Below are 14,737 nucleotides of genomic sequence, written 5' to 3'. Positions count from 1 at the left end.
TGTGAGCAGTGCATATGGCCTAGTACATGAAAGAAACAATACAATATTTTCGACAAAAAAAATAATAATAAATAATCGCACTTCGATATAACACACAAATTACAAAATTTAAGGTGACAAACAAAAGAAATATGAACAAGAGATATGAACATAAGAAAGTGAATATAAACAAGAAATATGAACATAAGAAAGTGAATATAAACAAGAAATATGAACATAAGAAAGTGAATATAAACAAGAAATATGAACATAAGAAAGTGAATAAAAACAAAAGAAATTTAACTTGGGGATAAGGAGGCATTCTTCAGAAACCCATATGTGCTGTGTTTGAACCTATTGATATTTGTACTGCTTCTTATTTGGGCTGGGAGAGAGTTCCATATTTGTGAGGCGGTTACTATGAATGATTTGTTCATATGAGGCGTGTGATGTTTTGGAATATGGAGGTCAATGTTATGATTTCGGGTAGGTATATCATGAACCTCAGATTTTCTAATGAATTTCTCATACAAGTATGGCGGGTAACCAGTCGTTAAGATACTAAAGGCTAGAGTTATTATGTGAAGGGTGCGACGCTCTTTATACTTAAGCCAGTTGAGGTGATTGTAATAGTTACTGATATGGTCCCATTTTTTTAAATCGTAAATAAATCTTACAGCTGAATTCATGGCCAATTGGAGTTTATTATTGTTTGCGTCGTCTTGGTTAGTGAATAAGGCTATGCAATAATCCAAGTGAGGGAAGACTAGTGTTTTAACTAATGAAATTCGTATGTCGGGTGTAAGTATTTCTCTGGCTCTGACAAGTTGATGTAGTGATCCCAAAATTTTACGCCTCGCATAGTTTGTTTGAGGCTTCCAGCTAAGGGTTCGATCGAATATGACTCCAAGGTTTTTTACTGTTTCCTCATAGGGTATATTGTGGCTACCGAGTCTTATTTTAGGTAGATTTTCATGGTCTAATTGGGAAAAGAAATAATTGCTCCCTATAATTATTGCTGTTGTTTTCTTGTCATTGAGAACCAAATGATTAGCCTGCGCCCAACTGTTAATTCTCTCGATGTCCTCATTGATAAGTGCGATTGAATTAATAATATTGGACGGCGATGAATGACGATAAATTTGAAAATCGTCGGCGTAAAGGTGGTAGTCACAATGCATGAGGACATCAGGGAGGTCGTTTATAAAGAGAGAAAAAAGAAGTGGGCTTAGAACTGAGCCTTGTACCATCCCCACGGGATTAGGGATCCAGTTTGACTGTAGGTTACTACTGACCACCACTGCTTGAGTGCGACCGCTGAGGTAAGATCTAAACCAGTCAACAGCACTCTTTGAGAAATTTAGGGTACTCAGCTTGCGGAGGAGCAATTCATGGCAAACGGAGTCGAAAGCCTTGGTGAAATCGAATAATAACTGCAGCATTATCAAGACTCACACGCGAAACATGTCGACTGTAGTTTAATAAATTTTTCTGGGGAAAGTGCAAAGTGTTTCACTTCATATCTCATAATGGATCTCCACAAAGTATCTGCCTCATTCATCCAATTCATTAACTCTTTATGGTTCATAATGATTGCAGCCATTAGATTGCACAAAAAGATACGTTTTTTGGCTTATTATAATGCGTAGATTCCAAAAATATTTATAAGAAAGTGATATCTCTAATAGTTTCTGAGACACCGTCTGGCGTAGGCGGATCTAGGGGGGGCACGGGGGCACGTGCCCCCCCCCCCAGACCCTAAAGAATATGCAAGATTTTTAATACGGTCCCATTATCATTGCGTTCGTTTTGTATTACGAGGTATCCTTGTGCCCCCCCAGAACAAAATCCTGGATACGGCCTTATTTGTGCCCCCCCAGAAAGAAATCCTGGATCCGCCCCTGCCACCTGGGACGTGAAATAATAAACCAATTATCGCTCCCATATAGTCCATAGGGACATATGTGTCCAATGACATAAAAACACTAATTTTGTGAAAATTAAAGAACAAATTCGGAGTTTTTCGTACCGACTTCACAGGCTAGGTACACGTAAAGAATAAACGTAAAGTCCTGTCTTAATATAATTGGCCTTCTCATTGATTTGTTTTAAAATATCAAATTTCCACTTCGTAAACAGTATTTCAAGTGAAAGTTATTTACAATGTGGAAACTACAATATCTAAAGGATATCACGAAAATAATTTAAAACTAGAAGCCAATAGCCCATTCTTCAATAGACCAATTCTTACAATCATACATCTTTACATTTAATTTGAGAGAATTTAAAAAATTTGGGACTTATATGCCTTTGGACCTTAAAGGTTTAAGGGTGTATTTCTGCGCGAATCAGGGTACAACAACTCATGTGAGGAATCTGAAGAGTGCGGGCAAGGGGTATGGGAGAGAGCGTGTTATGGCGACAGTAACGGGGCTAATAACTACAGAACACAAAAATACAGTCAGTGTCCATACTGTGATTACGTAACCTCCCAGTCCTAATGGGAGCAGGATAAGTTGCTGCCTAAAAAGGATGGGGATTAGACTAATCAAGTTAGTTTTGATACAAGCTATTTCAAATTATACTACTGTTTCGTATGATCTTAGGTTTTCCCGGCGTATCAGTTGCAGAAAAGTTTCTCGGGTTTTCCACCGGTTGATGTCGTCCATGTCTCCCGACGTTTCGATCCGCGACTTGCTGATCATCCTCAGGGGATCTTCCGAATGATGATCTTCGATCTTCCGATGATCTTCGAAAGATCCCCTGAGGATGATCAGCAAGTCGCGGATCGAAACGTCGGGAGACATGGACGACATCAACCGGTGGAAAACCCGAGAAACTTTTCTGCATACTACTGTTTCATTTACGCTAGTTAGTTACCTTTTTCTATTGGCGAATCGTTCGTTAGTATTTTAAGAAGCATCAAAAGATGTATAAGTTTTTACAAACACAGTGAATATATAGATTTAAAAAATGTAATTATGAGGGGCTGTTTCAAAAATGCAGAACAGAACAGAATTTATGTGAAACGCGTTATGCGCCTTTCTAATAAATTGTGTGGAAATTACTAACTTTAATTTAACCATGAACAATAACAAAAACGTTCAAAGTTTAAAATTCATTCGTAGTTAATGATTTTCATCTTTGATCTTATTGCTTAAGGAGTTGCTTAAATCATTTTTTATTTTCTTCACGGCAGGCGAGTTGAAGCATTTGAAACCACCGGGGAGGAAATTAGGAAGGCATCTCAGGTAAGGTCTTTTTCCGGTTCTCTCATTTGAGAAACAAGTGCGGTGTATTTTCGGATGAAATGAGTAGAGATGGATCATTTTAGGACACGTTAGAAATGCGATGAAAATTCATCGTAGCGGCGTATTCTCAGGCGTTTCTTGAAATACCCCGAGGGTATGTGTGGCTTCGACGAAAATGAGAATTAACTTAGGTCAACATTGAGCCGAATAGAATGGCACTAGGTTTTCTTTGCTGCTGGGGTTGATTCAACTGAAACGGCTAGAATGAGCGATTAACACAAAAATGCATAATATTGAACACCACTAAATTTGTTTACTTGCGCAACTTTTTCCCATGGTAGGGATCGTTTTTTGGTGCTAATGTGGAAGTTATTTTCCAGCGTTATTCTATTTGAGGAATTATTTCGCTGGAAAATTCTCTGCTTTGTACCCTCGATTGACACCCATACGTTGACGCTAGTTGTACTGATAAAAAATTCAGACTATTTAAACATCTTCCCATTCGTTTTATATTATATTTCATCATCATTGACTTCATAATGGTATGAAGCGATAGAATTTAATCGGTAAAATTTTAGTATTGATTGCGTGTCCTATGTAGATAAACTTTCGGTATAGCTGTAGGATATTTTGCTGAACGTTACGCAATACGGTTGACCAATGCTGATTGAAGGGAAAAATCAAGATTCATTAATTTTTGTGTCGCAGTGTACTTCCATGTATGTCCGTTGTGTCGTAAAGTATGAAAATCGTGAAATTACTCATGGGGAATATTCTCTTTACGCTGAAAATATTCCTTAATCTCCTCTAGGACTGCGTGTCATCCTAGACTGCATAACTGTCATGCGTGCCATCAATATTTCTGGATCTGTCTTTCATTCTTTGAGAACAGAATACTCTCGTGACTGCTCCGTGAAGAATGGACCTCCTTCACCCACGTGGAATAAATTGGATGCGAGGAGAGAAACACCCGTGATGATTATCCCAATCTTACGATCGCGACGCGTGATGAGAAATTCATGCTCATTGCATGCGGACGGAGGTCGTGAATCTCGCCTCGATGCCTAGCCCTAATCCTATTAAAATCAAGGGTAGGCGAGTTAATTTGGTTCCATTCAAATGGTATATGCTTACATAAAACTCTTTATTTTGATTATAATCCATATATAAATGCATCACAGATTTTGTTTGATCACTCACAAGATTGATTGGCACTAGATTTTGTACCTACTTTCTGTGAGCTACATCTACATAATACATCGCGAGCCACCTCAGGGGTGTTTGACAGGGGGTGATCAATCTCCAGCATGCATCATGCAAAAGGACCCAATTAAGCATTCACTCCACAAATTCATTTAAATATTGCGCATAATAACTAAATATACGTCCGAATTCATGCAAAGGCAAAATGGTTAGTAATTTCTATAGCAAAATCCATGCAGGGTTAGAACAATGGAAAAATAAAAAAATACAATAAGTCGTTTATTAATCGAAATACCATTATCTTAAATTGTACGATGAAAGAATGACATTTAAAATATCTCTGCTTTGAAGACTATTTCCTTCATATTATTTTAATTATACTAATGGGGGCAGAATAGGTTGCTACCGATAAATGATGGGGAAAAGCCTCAGCATCTTACCTAGGTTCTTTTCAGGGATTGCTACTTTACGTTATTAATAGTTGTAATCGCTTTAATGTTTTTATTTATTCCTCTGCAGTCCGTCCATGGAGCGCGGAGACCCTTAAGAGGAGAGGCAGCCCTTGCGGCAGCCGCCGAATTCGTAGAAATGAGAGGACCGCGAATAATAAAATGCGTAAAAACATCCCGTCATCACTCCGCGGTCGCCATGGAGCCGGCTACGGGAAAGGGTGGACGGAAAGAGAAGCTCCTGACTACCTCAATGGAGGAAAATGAAGGTAATTATATTACTCGCTGTTGAATGGATAGTTTTCCATTTTCGGTCCGCAAAGTCTACTTTAAACATCGTGATGCCGTGGTCTCATTTGGTGATTGTCGCGGCTCCTCCAAGCCATTTTAAACTAAATCTACTGATTATATCCAAACAGCTTCATTTGGTGTATCCTAGACTGGTTTCAATACAGCTGTGTGGAATAGAAAAATTTATGAATATATTTATTTAACCAAGAAAAAGTTCTACTTAGTTAGCTGGCAATCAGTGTATGATATCAAAGGAGCGGACCGCGAATAATGAAATAAGTCAAAACATCCCGTGACCACACCGTTGGCGCCAAATGTCTCTTTTTAAGAGCGCCACCCTCGCGGTTTCTATTGCTCTAGTGATTGGTTATTTTAGCAGCTACTTCTTTACGGTGAATTTTGTATTAATATGAGTTGTAATGCAAATATATAATGCAATTAATGTGAAATGAATTTTCATCGTCATAAATTGAGAATAATTTTTGTGAAGTGATGAAACAAAAATAATGTGTGCAATAAATATATATGTCAGGGGATGAAATACCAAAACGGATGGTTAAAGGGAGGCTATTCAAAGGAAGAAGACCCAAGAGCAGATGGATGGACCAAGTACAGTGTGACCTGGGCAAGATGGGAGTGAGAGGTTGGCGGGAGAAAAATGCCAATAGGACAGAATGGGGAGCAATAGTGCAGCAGGCGAAGGCCCACACTGGGCTATAGTGCCACGAAGAAGAAGAATAAATTAATATTATGAAAGTTACTTTCTGATGATTGATACGACCCTTGTGAAAGGATTACCCAACCTCAAAAAGGTTCAGGACTCACAGGTTGAGAGTCACTATAGAAGGCCTCTCCGTTATGTTCTGTAATATTCGCATGTTCGTATATTTTCTAGGAGGATTTACAAACACGAAAAGCATGATTGCTCCACTGCAGTTGCGTAACTAGGAATATGCTTTGGGGGGGATTGAGGGGACTTTGGGGGGGATGTGGAGGCTTTGGGGGGGTATTAGTGGGGGCAACCCCCCTTAGAAAATTAAGGAAAACTTTTGAAAAATAACATGGTAAAATATTCTTCGAGTATAGGTCAAATGTATACATAAACAGTTATAATAAATATATATAAAAATATATGATGCAAAAAAGTTTTAAGCCAACGTTTCAGTTTATTTAAAACTATCATCAGGGCTATGAATGAAAACTGAAACGTTGGCTAACAACTTTTTTGCATCATATACATTTGACCTATACTCAGAATATTTTACCGTTAATTAATGAGGTCAAGATATGAAAAATAATTAACTCTCTAATCAACCAAGGAGAAAAATAACATGCCTGAAAATGAATTTTACACCATTTTGGCACTTAAAATTTAACTTTAAGCAGGCGCAGTTAGTATATATCAAATCAAGATAAGAATTTCAAATTATTCTTTCATTTCTCTGAGGCTTTGGGGGGGGGGGATACATCACCTCACCCCCCCCCCCATAGTTACGCCACTGCTCCACAGGTATAATTTGAAAGACGGCCTTTATTGTAAATAAGTGTGAATAAAGACTATGTATTACATTGTAGAGCCTGGTGTGTCACACGCTTGTCTGCTAATCAAAGGATCCCTAGTTGAAATGCCGGGCCTACGGACACATCCTGACAAATATTCTCGTACTCTGAGGTGGTCCATGGAGAGGAATTGGGCTCATGCTCAAGAGGGTCTCGAAACCAATAGTTGATTTGATTCTCTGAGGAAATGATAAAAACGAGCGAGCGAATATTAGTAAGGTTTTAATAATTGTTTTCCCAGTCACAGTTTTCATATAAATTTTCCGTTTGTAAAATTATCGCCTTCGTCTGCAGCCGGCGTATGCCCGGAAGCCCAGTGGAGGAAGAGGCCTCAGACGTCGAATCCGGGAAAAAAAGGGAAGGCCGCGAATAAAAAAATCCGCCATCATCACTCAGCGGGCGTCAAATGTCGGTCGTCTGCGGAGGCGGCGAAGGTCCCGAGCCACCCATCCACCCGCAGCGCCACGCTCGGCGGACGACGCACTCACTCCGCCCGTGCAGCCAGCCTCCCCCCCCCCCTCCCTCTCCTCATCTCTTTCTCTCGCAGCCGTGAAAAGAGTGTATACGTCGTCCGCCGCGGGAGGAAGGGGGAGGGGGGTGGAGTGGGGTGGTGGTGTGAGAGGCGAGACGGAGGGAGGGGAGGGAGTTTCCCGAGTCCGATGAGGGAGGGAGGGAAACAGTCGTGTGCGAGACGTCGTCGGATTCATTCCGCCGCTCTGCGGGAGCTCTTGCCTTCTTCCCAACGCAAGAACAGCGAATAAGGAGCACCGCCGACAGGACTGACGCTTGTAACAGCACGCGCCGATGCGACGACACAACACTCCCCAACACGAAGGATTTGCTTTCCTCCTCGCGCGCGTGTGAAACTTCTGTTTCTGTGAGCGCTGTCCGTGCGTGTGTGTGTGTATACGGCGGGTGTAACTTGTTGCGCGCTGTGCCGGCGCGTGTCCCCGCCCCCACGACGCATAGCGCCGCCGGGGGAGTCTTCGTTTGTGTGTGGGTGGGTGGTTGCCTCTGCCGGTGGCGACATCTGGACCCTTCGTGGGTGGAGTAGGGGGGAGGGGTAGGTGGGGGGAGTAGGAGGGTGGGGGAGTCTTCTCAGGACATGGTGTGGGCCCGTTCCTCCGCCGTCAGGGTGTTCGCCGGGACGTGATCTTGCCCCGGTGTGTCTGCGTGTTGTTTTTCGCGTTCGCATTGAGCGCACGGCGGAGAAATTGCCTCGGCGGCTGCGGTGACCGTCGCGCTGCTGGAGTGAGAGTGGTTTTCGCGTGTCCCCTCCCCCGCTCCCGTTCTCCGAGAGAGTGCGCGCTCAACGCCCCTTCCCCCCTCGTGAGGGGTGGGCGTCAGACGGGAACTCCCCAAGAGGGAAGGTGCACCCTCCACTTCAACGTCTACGAGGATTATCGTTGTCTCCCTTTCATCCCTCCTTTCCGCAGGAGGCGGCATATCATAGTGTTCCTGGCATTGAACTCGGTACCTTTACCTGCTTGCAGTGACTTTCGCCACCATCCATCGCCTGCAATTTTCCTCGCTGTCTGTTCGTAACTACGACGTCGTCGTCAACTTTTCGAGTGTACTGCCTTCCACTTAAACGAGTATTCGGAATATTTTTCACCTTTTCCTCAATTCAAGTCCATCCTCAACCATCATTTCAACTCATAAATATTTGATCTTCGGAATATTTTTCACCTCTACTTTCCATGGTCGACGGGGTAAATTGCAGCTCCCAAAATCGAACTTAGTTCCCTCTCCACGTGTGAGTGACTTCTGCTCCCGCCTGTGAACAACTTCTCCACCCCTTCCCACGCACACTAATTTTATTCATTGAGTGGTGTTCAACTTGTGTGATTATTATTTTGGACGCTCCAGTTCATTGGTATCTCCAAACAGTGCGATATGGAGTAAATAGTCGTTATAACCACCTTATTTGGTACGTTTCCTACTCTCTGTGACTTTCGCCTCGGTCCCTGAACGCTGTGTCGCCTTCAACTGTCTCCGCTGCGCGGTCCTTTCGAAATATAGCTTGAATGCAACCTCAGGAACTTTTTTCCGCTCGCCTTCGTTATCGGTTGACACTCGAACTGCACCTCCATTGTGACGAAGTAAGACTCAGGAAATGCGAGTGAAATTGTGAAGAGGTGCGTCAAAACTTCACTTGCTGCAAAGGACAACGGAGCCGTCGCCGCTACGTCCCCACCCCCACGCGTGTCGTGCGCTCGGGAACCCCTCTCCTCTCTCTCCTGCTGGCGATGCACCACCTTCCCGCGGGTGCTTCGCTGTTCCCCGCATGCTGCACCGGAGACGACGGCTGCCGGCACCCGCGAGCCTCGGAGGCGTCCCCACGGTGGACTGAATCGACGGCCGGCCGCGAGCCGCACATCCACCGTCAAATTCGACCGACGACTGAGGGTCGTCCGCATGTCAACCACGGGCTGACAGTGCCACCTGCACCGCACCGGACCATCCGCCGCCACCGCGAAAGAGACCTTCAATCCCGCGATTGTCTCTCCTTATTCCATCGGTTTCGTAGCTCTTTCCCAGTTTTACAAGTGCCGTCGCCGTGGATGAAGAAACCATAGCATCTTATCCGTGCACTGTTAGTGTTGCCCGGACCCCACTGGTCCCTCTTCCACCACTGCTAAAGGTCGCCTCTGTCGCGCTATTGTCTTCCTGTGCCGCGGGTGTCGTGGATCTTCGCTAGCTTCACGCATGCCCGACCTCTTCGAGAATGAATAATCGTTTGTGTCGTACTGCTGTGGAGAATCCGTAATTATTCCGGTCGTGTGAATAACTTGGGTGTTGATTTGGATGGCAATGCCTTTTCTTACGAGTTGGAGGCATCTGTGAGGGATAGAATCCATCTAGCCTATTTTTCTGCTCTTCTCCTCCAAGGTACGACCCCCTTGCGAGTTATTGCTTCCTTTACTTTAGTTGATCATATTTTATTTTAATTTTAGAATTTCATCCTTCCCTCCCTCGTGGAAACGTGCTTCAAAGCCTTTAATTCTATTTCTCCTCCTACTTGATCCGATAAAATTAGTGTCTTGGCGGCAATAATATTGTTGATCTCTCTCTAACAGTCAATAATTCCTCTAACGTTTCTTCGCTTTGTCTCACAGGACACCTGCGACTTCTTTTGCATTGCTTGAGCTTGTATCCCATCATAATCATCTTGTTAAGTTCTTGTGGAGTAATATTTCATTGCAATAGCTGATCTGATTTCATTTCACGGCCCGGGAAAGGGTAAGCAGTAACAATTTACCTGTTTTGATTGAATTGAGTGGTATTTGGAATTTCTTTTTAGTAATTTGCAGTTGGAAAACCATTTTACTTAATTAGTCGAGACTTAATGATGAAAAAGTAATACGTACGCCGCTGTTTTGTGTTTATTTTCCGTTCTCGTCGTTATCTCAACTCATAAATATTTGATCTCGAGCCGTAATTTTCTGGGTAAATAGAGGCGTAATTTTATCTCAATCCGTTATCTCAGCTCTCTCAATCATCCCCTCATTTGCCGTTGCCTAAGAGACAATTAGTTGCATAAATATTCAGCAGACGGGGGTTTTTTGTTCTGCCACACTCGTTCAGTCGGATAAATAGGCAGGCGCCGCTGCCATCGCGCCGTGCATTAATCTTATTGTTAGTAAAAAGTAGTGTCTTTCTCTTGCATGTGACTCGCCCGAGAGGAGGGTGTCGAGGGTTGTGGACGAGGCGTTTGCCACCCCCTTACCTGCAGGAAGAGTGGGAAGCACCAAGACGGACAACCCCTTCGGTAAACTCCTCCACGGATCGAAAATACTACATGTACATGTAAATCTTCGATGGTGTGAGCGCGTGGCGTGTTTGTGTGCTAATATTCAGTGAGTGCTAGCGGGTGAAGTTATCGTGCCTCGAGTGTTTTAGAGAGGAGTTTTTTTATTTCGCTCCTTCTCCGAGAGAGGGTTGGAAGAGGTCTCCTTGCTAATCTTCCTCCCTCTGCGCCGAATTGTTGTGTGGCCGCAGTGAGAGAGAGAGAGGACCACCCTTTTCGCCTCCATTTCCTCCCTCTTTCTCTTCTCTCTTTCTCCAGACCCCGAGTGGTTTAGTGTGCGTGAAAGAGAGAGAGAGTCCCCTCCCCTCCCCTCCCCCGCCCACCCACCCCTCCCTCTCTCTCCCCTTTCTCGCGCGCGCCGGACAGTCACTCCAGTAAGCTCCGGCAGTCCAGTTGACGGGACGTGTGCGAATATCGTCTCCGACGCTCACTCTCCTCGCCGAGGGACACTTTCCGCCGCCCCGGGAACTCCGCCCTCCGTTTCCCGCCGAACTCTCTCAAGCGGGCCCGGGACCCGCGCTGTGTTGTTTAAACCCTCCTGAAGACCCCAGAGATGTCACCTCATCAGGACTTATTGGCGCATCCGCCGGTCCGCCGGCGTGCTGCACCCTTCTCCGCGGCCGCCGCGCTCCTCCTCGCCGGCGCCTTCGTCCTCCTCGGGGCCCTGCCGTTCTCCGCGGGACCCACGCCGGCCCTGGCCCGTCAGAAGGCTCCCCTACTGGACAGCGGCGAGTTCATCAGGAAGCCCGTCCGAAACGCAGGTGAGTACCCTGCCCTCGGTGTTTGTGTGTCCGTGATATCAAAGCCAGTGTTTACATGTGTTAACCCCGGTCGTTATCAAATCCACGCCTTGTGCCTTTATTTACGTGTGTCCCTCCCCCCCCCCCCCCGTTGTTATCAAACAATTTTCTCGTGCCAGTGTTGACTAGTGTCATCTCTGTTGTTATCAAATCCAAGTCTGTACGTAATCGTCGCAGGGCTTGAAACAATTTTAACTTCCAGCCGGTGTTTACTTGTGTCTCTTGGCTATTGCTTAATGTGTGACTTGTGCTCCTGCTGAAAATTACTATTACTCTTGATTTACACGCTCTATTAGCTTTATAACTCGTGAATGTTTTACGGTTTGCGTTATCTAGTGCTTCAATTACAGTGATAATAATAACGGTTTCCTCGTTGTTTCTGCGAAGTGCCTATTCGCTAGCATTCGTGGACGAATACCACCTGCAACTATGCACCGAGAGCATCGTATGCTGACGTCGTGGATACCGTCGATCTTAATATTCGTTATTCCTCTCCCCTCCGCCAATCTGTACTAATTCCCGGACAGGTTGCATTGTCGCCTTTTTCGGGTTCGCGAGCGCTGTGGGCGTTGTGGAAACTCTCGGGCGACCCGAACGCCAGGATTTTTCGATGTGTCGTCTGCTCCACGCCCCCGGATACCTGTCAAAGTGTCAATCGCCGTGAAGGTGTTCGACGCTCGCTGCCCACGCCTGTCGCCGTCTCCGGGAATTATAGCAGTTGACGCGCGTCGTCTGTGGACCACGGGCAAGTTGCCGGAAATCAAACCCGAAGGCCTTCCGAGTGGGCGTTGAGGGCCTGGGATATGAGGGCCGTCTGTCTCGCTCGCATCGCCGGAGTGGTCAGTTTTGACGTGTCCATCTTTGGGGGTCTCTCTCCGGCCAAGGGGGTGCCCCTCTCGAACTTTCATGAGGGCTCATTATCCCCCTCCCCCCCGAAAAATCAGAAATTCCTCGCCCCCACATTCAATCACATCGCCCGGGGGGGTACCCTTTGATGGCGTTTCCTGCCGGGGACTTGATTTGCTGCACAACATGTAGAGAACAAATCACTCTTGCTCGAGCAGACTCTTTTGATTCGCTTGCCCTCGTATTTTCTCTTAAAAACCTAAGCTTTTATCTTGTAATATTTTTCAGGGGATAGAAATTCCACTCTTGCATATTGTCGCCGTTTTATAAAATTTTAGATCAGAAATTCATACCGGTAGAGCGAGAGAGATTCTTCATCTCAATATTTTAATTCCATTTTTTATTCTAATTTTTTAAGGCGTATGAAATATTTAAATTACTGTAAACGGGTTGAAGTGTTGAAATGAAGTATATTTTTGTTTTCGTTTTTTAAGAAACTATTTCATTTCTTTCCCCCCTCAAATGTTTCTCGATTGTGCAGCTTGAGCCAAGCATACTTTCCTTGGGTGGCCCATGTCTCTGCGATGTACATAATTTTGTTTCTCGGTCCATTCCTCCGCCTCCTTCGGTAGCGCCGTGTCCCGCGGCGACGGCCGCTATGTTTGTCGCCTAGAGACGGCGATTGCCCTCCCGGCCTCCCCAGGCCCTTTCCTCCGACACGAGGACTCCAGTGATCAGAGGGAACCCTGAGAAGGTGGAGGTGGAATTTTGACAGGTGTCGTGCGCCCAGCCCATTTCCCTCTAGCCTAATCGTCATCATCTTCTCAGGTTTACTTTGAGGCAGTTCTCACGTCAATTTCCTTATCAGCCAATTTTTTCACACTCGGGAAATTCTTCTCTTTCAAACCCTTCATCAAACGTTTCAATTATTTCATCCGAGGTCTTCTTTATCCGTCCTTGTCGTATTTATGTTTCTCAATTTTTGTCTGCCTCAGGACTTCGTGATCTATTTTAATTGCCATCTGTGTGCCGGAAAAATCGAGCCGAAAATAGTTATAGGAATATTAAAGGTGAATGATACATCACATCGGCGAGCAGCTTAGAGAAGGGACGGCCCTTATCCAGAACCCTAATTGCTCTCTTTAAGTACATAGTAATTTTTGGAGAAACCTTTGATAGTGATATTTTAACAACCGTGTATTTTCTAATATTTCCCTTCGAAGACTTTTTTAATGGTCTTTAGCCAACCCTCACGAAAAAGTGTCTTGCTGCGTTCCGCAGACTTGATGTTTTAAAATGAATAGTTATTCGTGACTAAAGTTTCGATATATTATAAATGCTTGGGTTCAATAATCCTTTGAACTGATGAGTAAAAATTAAGTTGAGTTTAAATCTTTCTTTTAATTTCAGCAGAGAAAATCTTCTTATATTTATCTGACCTAATTACGTTTGAAATCAACATCACATTTCTGAATCTTCGGAATTTCACCCTCACGAGTTTGAAGCGGGAGTTGTTTGAATTCCACTTATCTTAGGTTGGTTCTGAGGTTGATATAACGCATCTACGTTGTTTATCATAATGACATAAGGATTTGGAGGTTTTTCGATGCTCCAACCCCGTGATATGTAGTAAAGTGCTTCACCAACCCTTTGAATTATGAAATGCATTGAACTTATCAAGCAGGCAGTTTTTCAACCTGTTGTTCAGTGGGTATTTTAGCGAATTCGCACCAAATATTTCACCAGATTCGAAGCGAACGGAGCGCTGTGCATTATGTTTGCCCCGCCCTCTCTACAGTCCACTTTAATTATATTTAAAAATATTTTATCAACGTGCTGCAGGCGTCAATATTGTCCAACTGTAGGCAGTTACTAAATATAGCGTCAGCAGTAACATATAATGATGGAGTATAATTCAACGACTCATTTATTTTGACTAACGTAAAATACTACAGATTCCCTTGGGCTCTTAGTGGTGTTAGGGCTTGATAGTATTTAAGAATCGAGCCAGTAGCCCTGAAAACACCCTTACCTCTTGTAAAAGGTTAAGCATCACGTAAGTGGCCGTTCATGCTTATTAACTTCCCTGAAAATCGTTTGCCGTGGTAACTTGAATGGAGATTGAGGACGAAAGAGTTCAAATTAAACCCCAATTTTGGAGATATTTCTCGACATACTAAGAATAAATATTTTAGCCCATTGAATATTTATTCTTAAGCTCAAAAATGCTCAAGTGCGGTCCAGGGCGGATCCTGGACTTTTTTCTGGGGGGGGGGGGGCACCAGAGTCTTGCAGGCAAACGTTCTTCTCATATTTGGAATTAAAAACTATATGCAACAATTTATCTACGAAATAATATCCTAATTTCAATGTAAAAGTTATAAGTATGTAAATATTTATAACTTTTATATCAAAATATATAATTCATTAATGTTTTTATTTAAAATCTCGTCTATTTTTTAAGCGTCTGGGGGAGGGGCCCCGTGACCCCCCCTAAATCCGCCTATGAGTGCAGTATTTAAAGGCTTTTGTCAGCTATTTCTCTCT

The 14,737-nt window shown here is 44.0% G+C and overlaps 1 protein-coding gene across 4 annotated transcripts in view; it reads left to right on the top strand.

Annotated features, from left to right (window-relative positions):
• Positions 1 to 7,836: 7,836 nt before the first annotated feature.
• Positions 7,837 to 14,737, top strand: part of LOC124158608 (dorsal-ventral patterning protein Sog) — a 325,901-nt gene continuing 319,000 nt past the window's right edge. Inside the window, exons 1-2 of one of the 4 annotated variants that reach the window (XM_046533780.1) lie at positions 7,837 to 9,625; positions 10,423 to 11,305. In XM_046533780.1, the coding sequence (XP_046389736.1) occupies positions 11,098 to 11,305 (208 nt within the window). In that variant the 5' untranslated portion in view covers positions 7,837 to 9,625; positions 10,423 to 11,097. Of the gene's footprint in view, positions 9,626 to 9,852; positions 11,306 to 14,737 lie in introns of all 4 variants that reach the window. The other 3 variants (XM_046533779.1, XM_046533777.1, XM_046533778.1) reach the window with 3 other exon arrangements.

This window comes from Ischnura elegans, chromosome 5 (assembly GCF_921293095.1).
Source record: "Ischnura elegans chromosome 5, ioIscEleg1.1, whole genome shotgun sequence".
NCBI lineage: Eukaryota > Metazoa > Arthropoda > Insecta > Odonata > Coenagrionidae > Ischnura > Ischnura elegans.
The sequence above is the reverse complement of the archived record's forward strand: the minus strand, read 5'-3'. Positions and strand labels throughout refer to the sequence as shown.